The 9,939-nt window shown below is 42.9% G+C and overlaps 1 protein-coding gene across 1 annotated transcript in view; it reads right to left on the bottom strand.

The window, feature by feature from the left end:
- Nucleotides 1-9,939, bottom strand: part of LOC111862502 (dipeptidase 1) — a 423,388-nt gene that overhangs the window by 61,149 nt on the left and 352,300 nt on the right. The window contains exon 6 of the mRNA XM_023847973.2: nucleotides 3,518-3,650. Within this exon, the coding sequence (XP_023703741.1) occupies nucleotides 3,518-3,650 (133 nt within the window). The remainder of the gene's footprint in view (nucleotides 1-3,517; nucleotides 3,651-9,939) is intronic.

Below are 9,939 nucleotides of genomic sequence, written 5' to 3' on the forward strand. Positions count from 1 at the left end.
AAAATTAGAACTAAAGATTTTATTATGGTGCTATTACAATAAACTCAAAATTAACGTGTGTGAAGTAATCTACGGGTGGACAGCTATCAACGAAGTAGAAGTTGATAATGACAGGGAGAGTGTTTTAGATGTTAAATTTTGAACTGGGTGCAGTGTGACAGCGACGTGAGTGTTATACACCTGATGATGGCCGTCTGAGGCCGAAACATGTAGTGTAGGGAGCAAGATCAAAGACACAAAATATATTGTTTGCACTTGAGACGGAGTTTATATCATTTATCATTTATTATTTATTAATTACGTTAATGTACTGTGACGTATTTGCTGAAGGCCAGAACTGTGGAAGAAGAAAAAACAGCCATTGAGGAACTGTCACGATGCGAGATGTGACGCGTACAGCCGTTGCTATGGAACAAGTGAGTAAACACGCAACAGCAGAATATCTGTGTTTTCTGTGCGGTCCATGCCGAAGATCTTTTAAGTCAGTTGAGTTTCGAGACGCTAGCCTGCCAGAATATGAGCTTTGGAGCAGACGAACTGAGGCTTCAGAATTATTGAGTACAGTTCACAAGAGCTGAAAGTGAAACTCTGAAGAGAAGACTTTATGTGTTCTATGGTACCGCAATATTTGGAGTGTCTAATTCAGTGAGACTGTTATAGTTCTTGTGTTAAAACCCGTTGCCAGGTAACGGATAGTGAAGACTCTAATACACTGAGCAGTGAACTTTAAAGTGCTGAGATTAGCGGTAGAGCTCTATTACTTGTAATTACAAATGTATAAGTGAAATGAATCCAAACAGCCCATTCAAACCCCGTCTAACAGTCACCCCTATATGTGACAATATAATAGTTGAGTTCTCTATTATACGAATTGTATTGTAGGCCGGATTCTATAAAGTAGGAGCAGCGAGTCACATTCCAGAACCCCCCAATTCTAAAATGCGACGGACATAATGAAGTATTCATTTATTTATAAATTCACTGATTCATAGCTCACCATTCCTCACTTTAATTCTCTGAAACATAAACAGAAAAATACAAAACACAAACAAACTCCGTGGTTTTTATTCCGTAAGCGAACTATACCGACAGAGCGACCGCCGTTTGTCAAAGAAGTTAGTGCCAACTTTAGTGGATAGAGGGTGTCACGTGGTCAGCGCAACGGATCCCCACGGCCGTTAATTTCAGTTTTATAGACCGGAGCCGCTATTTCCTTGAAATAGCTCCTCAATTATCCTCACGAGGCTGAGTGGACCCCGTTCCAGACCCACTACTCAGAAAATCTGGTAGCGTCGGGTATCGAACCAGGATCTTGATCTGTAGCCAGAAACTCTGACCACTAGACAACAGAGACGGTCGTACAAAACACATTGCTTAATAATATCCACTATTCTGGAGCTGCATCTGTGTGCAGCACGGGTGTTCTTTGTGCCTTGTTTCCAAGCGAATTCAACCTGTGTTTTCACTCCAGTGAGTTACAAAGAGGGATTAAGAAAATGAATTTAAGGGCTGTTACTTCTGTAGGTGTTTATCAGCATACTACCTCCTGTGTCTGGCATGATAATGAGATTCTTGTTGGTATCCAGACATCCCCTGAACCAAGATTGTAATTACAGTTTTTTCCCTCCAGACGTCGCCACTTATCGCCATGTGAAATGACTTGAACAATAAAGAATGAAACAGGTACTATAAAGTAAGGCAGAGCACCTATAATGTAAATCCATCGAGACACAGAACAGGAAAACTGAAGTCTCCACTATCAGATCTCTCGCTCTTCCTTCTGCTCTTAACGTCACGTCCTGAGTAGAAAATTTTACAGAGAATTCTTGCATATTCAACTATATTTTATGTAAGTTTCTTATTTAACGACGACAAGACCGCCTCTGCAGTCTAGTGGTCACAGTACCCGGCTACAGATCCAGAGGTCCCAGTGGGTGTGTACCAGGAATCTTCCTGGGGGGTTAAGGGCGGCCGGCGCGTAAGGCTGACAACCTTACTGCCATCTGTGAACCGATTGTCTAGAGAAAATGTGGGAGCCTCGAAGTCTCACAACTCTGTGTGCCACCATGGTCTGTTACAGTGATAGCTTTGCCTTTTTATCTCTCCTCTACACTCTGTCTCTCAGTCCTTCAAGTCCAAATTTCTCTTGTTCAGTTTTCTACAGACTGGCCTTTAATCTGTAAAGAATTCTTATCGGCCGAACAGGCTGAAGCAACGGTAACGTGGGTAAGTTTTATGTGAAACGTACTCAGGAAGTTACCTCCCACAACATCCACCATAACTGAAGTTTAAAACGGTTTCCCTCAGTAATTCTACACAAACATCGAGGTGATGAGGTTTATTTGGAAAAGAAAATGAGAGGTTCCTCTTACATCCTGTAAAACTTTCCTAAAGCTTACAGAAAGGGCAATCTAATAGCATCTACAAACTCATGTTACTGTTTATTGCTTTTTCTGTGAAACAATCTGACCCATGACATCAGTACCACGGATGCACGCGTTTACTTAGAAGGATATGTGTCACGTTCCAGGTATTAGCTAATTGGAAAAGAATCTCATATTCCACAGTTATGTCTGCCATATGCAATCCTTCTTTGAATTTTCTAGCTAATATTTCTTCTTCTTCTTCTTCTTCTTCTTCTTCTTCTATTACCCATGCTTCTACTTGGAAAATAGGGCGTCCATGAAAATGTTCAATTCACTTCAGGTTCTTAATCCAAGACAGAGGGCAGGACTCCCTGGACGAGAGATCAGCCCATCTCAAGGCCGTTACCTGCACGCAGAACAACACAAACACAGACATCCATGCCTTGAGTAGGATTCGAACCCACGACCCCAGTGTTCGAGCAGGCGAAGACGGTTCATGCCATAGACCACGCGGCAAGCATCCTATCATTGCCAATATTGCTTTGTAATTCATTTCCTATACCAATATTTTACGTGTGCAGAGGGAAATCAGAGTTAAGCCCCATACCAAAACGAGTCAAGTCTATTGTGTGCTCTGTGAAATTTCTGACTCCGACATAAAAATGCGAATTAGCAAGGCATCCACATTTTATGTAGTCAGCAAGTTAGTTCTAGTTGTTATGCTTCTTCTTTCATTCGGAAGGTTCACAGTTTGTATCTCGACCCAGCACTGAATATTCTGAGCGAGTTTTATCATACTTTCCTCAGTCACCACAGAAAACTTCCGGAAGAATGTCTTAAATTAGGCCATGATATGTCATTTGCGACTTAATATTCATTAGGAGCGCATCAATTTTCGCTATGCAGTCTGGGCTATTGATAACGTCGTTAAGCCAATATGTGCCCCTTTTAACGTCACAGCCCTTTCTCTTTCACTGGTAAATATTATACAACTGCAAATATTTGACTACGTAGTTCAGATGAAACACCAACAGCTGGCATATGCTGCCAAATATAACAATTTTATCAAAGTCGAAATGTTCGATGCTTGGCACTTGTAGGGTTTAAATAAAGAACAAATATAAAATACATATTTCATGTAAATATCTTACCTTTGACAGACGTGACGAGTGTTAAATGTTCGGGGTTGAGGTCAGCTAGCCTCTTGATAAGGTCAATCTGCTCTAGAGTAAGTTGTACGGCGTCAAGGTACTGGGCATCGCAGGGAACATAAGCCGACCAGAACTGGAAAACAGTAAAAAAAAAAATACAATTATACTCGTATATGGGGACACAGTTGGTTGAGGTACTGTGCTACAAGTCGGAAGGTCGCGGGTTCCATTCTCGATGAGGTCATTGAATTTTTCAATTTACCTAACCCTTCCAGCAGCACTATGGACCTAGGGTCGACTCAGCGTCTAACAGAAATGACTATTAGGAATCTTCATGGTGGGTAAAGGGCGGCCGGCGCGTAAGGCTGACAACCTTACCGCCATCTGTGAGCCGACTGTCTAGAAAATGAGGGAGCCTCAATGTCTCAACCGTATGGGACTTCACGGTCTGTTAAAGGGATATATATATATATATGGCTGAATAATAAGCTGACTTACCAACTAACTTCGAGGGCAGAATCCTTCTGGGAAGCTAACGGTAGTTCAGCTAGTCAAGACACTACCCTTATTTAATGGAATCCAGATTTTTTTTTACTGATCAGAGGAGCACGCCACACTAGTCCCTATCCTAAGCCAGATGAGTCTAGTTCATACGCTTACCCTATTTCTTTAATATTCATTTTAATATTATTTTCCTATCCAAGATAGTTTAAGTCAAGGAGGATGAGATTGGCAGGCATGAAGCATGAATGGGGGAGAAGAGGAATGCATAAAGGATATTGGTGGGAAATCCAGATGGAAAATACCACTGGAAAGACCAAGGCGTAGGTGGGTGGACAATATTCAAATGGAACTTAGAGAGATAGGATGGGATGGTATGGATTGGACTGATCTGGTTCAGGATAGGGACCAGTGGAGGGCTCCTGTGAAAACAGTAATGAAACTTCGGGTTCTGTAAAATGCTGGGAAGTTCTTGAGTAGCAGCACAACTGGCCGCTTCTCAACAAGGGCTCAGTTGAATGAATGAATGAATGAATCCAGGACCACGTGTTCCAAGGAGTTTGTTCTTTCGGGTTTTATTAACAAAGATTCTGTATACATTTTCCAATCTCTCCCACGCGTCCTCATAACCCACTCATTTAATCCTCTCTGATTGGCTAATTTCAACAGAACTCGTATAACCCTTCTTCATTTTTAGGATTTTGCTAAAAAAAGCAATTTTGTGCCAGCCGATATAAATGCGAAAATAATTAGAAAACAATTCTATAACATATACATGGTAGCCATTATATTTCAAAATAGTACGTATACATCTGTAGAATACTCACAATTCAACTGTTTTTTCTTTTAGGTAACGTAGTAATAAATATGGCTCTGTGTTCATGGAGATGTAGGGTCTGAAGATACGTAACCTGGTCACAACAATACAATTAATTGGACACCTGTGAAGGAGCCTCGACAAAGATCCAATTATATCGAGGATCAGTTCGACCAAACAAGGAGCATCTCCGCGACCACAGAGGCAACTAAGTAAGGCGATTTGCCCTCTACCATGAGGACGATGTTACGTTCCGTAGATGAAACGTGACGCTTGCAGAAATACGTTTGAAGTGGGTACAAGGATTCTCTATCCAGCGAGCCGAGTGTTTGCAATTCACTGCCGCTACACAGCAACAGCTGAGATATTGATACTTTACTGGGACGTGGCGTCGTGTATTCTGAAAGAAGTTCACTGATGTTTCGATGGCACATGCCGCCTCCATCATCAGGATACGATAGACGCAACAAGCAAAGTAGCTTAAGTGGTAACTCTTCTGATTTTTATTACTCGAGATGATTACCCTGAGATTTTCGGGGTTTTCCTCAGTTTATACAGGCAAATGCCGTACTAGTATCGTAAAATAAGGCTACAACCACGCCACTACTAGTCCCCGTCCCTTTTTTTTTCCTTGGCACTACAGCCCCAGTGGGCCTAGGCCTACCTCCATGAACTCCGTTCACTTTGGTTTTTCTAGATCTTACACATACGGTAGGACTCCTTGGGCGGGTGATCAGCTCGTCGCAAGGCCTCTACCTGTAAACAACCACAGAAAAACGCACACAAAAATTAATGCTCTCAGTGGGATTCGAACCCACGATCCCGGCTTCCGAGCGAGCGAAGACAGTGCATGCCTTAGACCGCTCGGCTACCGTGACCGGCACTACTAGTCCCCTCCAATTCATTATTAAGTAATCATCTTATAATTCGAAGCTGTATAGTTTCAGCTGTTGATAGTGTCCATATTGTCACGAATTAGAGTGATTCTATACGGGGTTTTATAAGATATTGGATTTATTGACCACTTATATACACGACTGGTAATAACAAGCAAATAAAGCGCCACAACTAACATCAACACTTTACAAACCACCGCAATACAAGCTAAGACTTTTCGAGACTGCAGTGTCTTCACCAGCCGTTCCTTGGTAACGGCTTCTAACAGTGGAGATTCTTCTGCTTCTGCGCTCTAGTCCTCTCTGGATGGCGGCTTCCTTCCAACTGTCCATTTTCTTCACTGCCTCCGGTACAGAACTGACTCAGTTGCCCCGTCTTCCTTATAACTCGTTCGCACGGACCGAGTAGACAACACCTTTTCTAAAAGTACCTCTATTGTTGCATGAGTCTCCATTTCAACGGAAATGGACTAGACTAGACTAGACTAGAAAAGAATATTGTTTCAGAGCCGTTCGCTAGCAGATGCTGTTTCTCTGGTTCCACAGTTCTTGCTTCGAGGAAATATGACACAATATACAACTTATGAATTAACTGACTTCGTGAAGATGATTCCTTCTAGAGCCAGATGAATCCAGTCCATATCCAATCATCCTATTTCTCTAAGATGAATTTTAATCTTATACTCCCGCCAATGCCAACGTCTTCCTAGTTGTCTATTTCCTTCTGGCTTTCATACCAGAACACTGTATGCATTTTCCTTCTTCTCATATGTGCTAAATCCCATCCTGCTTGATTTGATTATTCTAAATATATTTGACGAAGAGTAAAATTAAAAATAAATGAATTTTCTAATAACGATCACAGTACTGTCCGGCAGACCGTTACCAACTTATAGGAGACAGCCTGTTTCTCCGAAAAGTTGGTAATGATGTATAAGTCTATATGACATCTCATCTCGGTATAATAATCTTCAGAGTCGAAGCCATGAGTATCTCAAATCGCGTCTCAGTGATCTATGTACGGACCAGCTTAAAATTACATACGAAGAGGTCATTACATTGGTCTCCCATTCACACGGACGTTCCTACTGCCAAGACATTCACACAACATGCTTTCAAGCGGTTGCCAATCACCTATTCAACCAACGGAGTGGTTACTTGTTTTCTTCTCTTGGTCAACTCATTGCGGTAATGAGATGCTCTCCCACCCACCCACTCTCCTTACTGCAGCGTAGTTGCGTGCGCAGGTCACGTGATACACTCAAGGTCAATTGCATCCTTCACTTTCAATTTAATCAGTAGATTAAACATACATGTCCATCATCTGGGATATACCGTATTAAACGGAATATAAGGCGAAGTTCCTCGTTTTCCCCCCTTCAAATAAAACGTAAAAAAAGTTACAGCTATCCCCGTAACAGATCATGGAGGCCCATAGGGTTGTGAGACGTCGAGACTCCCACATTTTCTAGACAATCGGCTCACAGATGGCGTTGAGATTATCAGCCTTACGCACCGGCCGCTCTTTACCCTCACGAAGATTCCTGGTACTCATTTCTGTTAGAGGCTGAGTCGACCCCAGGGTCATAGTGCGGCTGGAAGGATTACGTCAATCGAAAAAATCCAATGACCTCATCAGGATTCGATCCCGCGACCTTCCGGCTTATGGCATAGTGCCTCAAGCAACTACGCCACCGCGTTTCTTAACAGTACAGTTTTTAATTGTTTTCGCTTATAAACTTCGTGATTAAATGACATATTCCATTGTACCAAAAATAGTTTTTATTTAATTACTGGAAAATCAGGGGAGGTGGGTCGTCTTATATTCGGATGACAGTTCCTACCTACTCCATTTCGGTTTCTTGCTTGGCTTATTCTGAAAACAGAGGCGACATGTTCCTCAGAAACTTCGGTTGATTTTAAACCATCTGTGTGGCGCTATATATCCCAAAAGTCAGAGCTCTTCCTAATCACTGCTGTGAGAATAAAAAGTCATACTAAAACATGCCAGGATATCGAGTCACCCAGCCAAGTTTAAAATCGCCTTCCAACAACGAACCCAAAACTTCTGCTATAGAACATTCTGCGCAGTCACCACTTCATAATATAAAAAATCTGATTCCGACAAAGTACAGTTTTCAAACAAAAGTTCAGACTTTTTTCACTGTTTAAATTCGTACAGCGATGGGTTGTGCTCGACGGCCGAGGAATTTGGTTTCGATTTACCGCAGGAGCAAGGGTTCTTACGGCCGCGCAATAGCTCAAGCGGTTAGTTCCTGGCTTCCCACCGCGGCAGCCCGGGTTCGATCGTGGGTCTGGTCAAGTGGGATTTGTGGTGGACAGAGTGGCACTGGGGCAGGTTTTCTCCGAGTACTTCGGTTTCCCCTGCCAATTTTCATTCCACCGATTGCTCCACAACCACCCTCACCTATCATCTGGGGCTGGTACAAGAGGCCAGAAGTGGCCGCAGTACAAGGGACTTAGTCCCACCCGACACGCAATATAAAAAAGGGTTCTTATCTTGTTCCGAGCATCCAGACCGGCTCTGGTACCCACCCAGTCTTCTATCCAATGGGTAAGGTACAGCTTTCCCTGTGCTTAACTCTTTAAGCACTACGCTATGAAGACGAATGGGGGAGTGGATGTATAGATCCATATTTTCTTCACCTCAGCACCAGCTGTAGGTGAGTAGTCAACTTCACGCCCCGGCCGCTTTGCCCCAAGGGAAGAGCCTACGATACCCGCTGTATAGGAGGCTGGGTGGGCCCCAGAGCCGGTTTGGTCGACATTGACTATACCGGGACTCGAATTCCGACTCCTCTGTCGTCCAAAACATAGAAAGTCGCTATCCCGACTCTTCATGAAATGGATACCAGGAGCTTTCTGCCGGGAGATAACGCGGCCGAGGCGTGAAGCTGACATCTAACATCTATCTAATGCAGAGATTATGAACATGCACATGAATACATCGATTCGCTTTATATCTTCATGGCGCGGTTCTTAATTAAGCATAGGTCCATCTTTACCTTTACTTTCTTTACTTAATTCCCACATAAATGTATGGTTGAGTTTCCGACGTTTCCGACGATGTTACTGTCGTGACCTACTTCAATCTATCATCTCCTTGTAAGGAACATTGGGCTGGTTTGTTTTAAGAAGGAAAATATAGAGTAGGCTATGCACAGAAACAAATCACTGCCAGTTACACAGTCTTTTGTTTCACAGTAGCGCCAACCTTACAATATTTCAGACACTGCTGCTGCATTAGATTTATCGACTGTTCGCTGGGATACATGTGGCCTTGTCAGAACATTATGGCTATGTCGTGATATATTGAGAACTAAATGAAAAAAAAGGGGGTTTTCTACCACAACAGAAAGTCTTTCTGGTGTCACGTTCCTTCCTTCTACATCTTCCATGCGGCTAGAATAAGACTCAAAACATATAATTGATGCGTCCTCTTCACGCATTTTCTTAGCTCAGATTTGCTTTCCATACTGTGCCTAAAACAGTGGCACTCCACCAACCCCTCCTTTTGCGCCATAGCTCAAGCGGTTAGTCGCTGGTTTCCCACCGCGGCGGCCCGGGTTCCAGTCCAGTGGGATTTGTGGTGGAAAAAGTTGCGCTGGGGAAGGTTTTCTCTGAGTACTTCGGTTTCCCCTGCCAGTCTTCATTCCACCAATTGCTCCACAATCACCCTCACCTATCATCTGGGGCTGGTACAATAGGCCAGAAGTGGCCGCAGTACAAGGGACTTAGTCCCACTCCACTAGCAATAAAAAAAAATCCTTTTCTTCCTAACATCTCCTTCGTAATATATGACACTAAGAGATATTTTAGACAGATTACAGTTATAATTATGTCTTAAATTCCTCTCTCTACGTCATACTTTCATAGATCCTGTATGCTGAAAATAAATGATGAAAAGAAAAGGAAAAAAATCAGCGAGCGAGGAACCAGCGTGATCAGGTGACTACCCTGAAGATGGAGGCGATACGTTCCTCCGAAACGTCGGTTTATCTACAATATCTACACGGCGCCACATCCCAGAAAGCGACATTCTTCATAGTCACAGCCGTGAAAACTTCAAATCTTACAGATACTCAGGCCACTACAGCTTCCTTCCTGATCCTTTCTAATTCATGATTCACTAATGATCCTGCCAGAAGAAGCTACGTATTCCAGCCTGCAGCAAGTACTCCAGATGA

This window comes from Cryptotermes secundus, unplaced genomic scaffold (genome assembly GCF_002891405.2).
Source record: "Cryptotermes secundus unplaced genomic scaffold, Csec_1.0 scaffold816, whole genome shotgun sequence".
Taxonomy (NCBI): Eukaryota; Metazoa; Arthropoda; class Insecta; order Blattodea; family Kalotermitidae; genus Cryptotermes; species Cryptotermes secundus.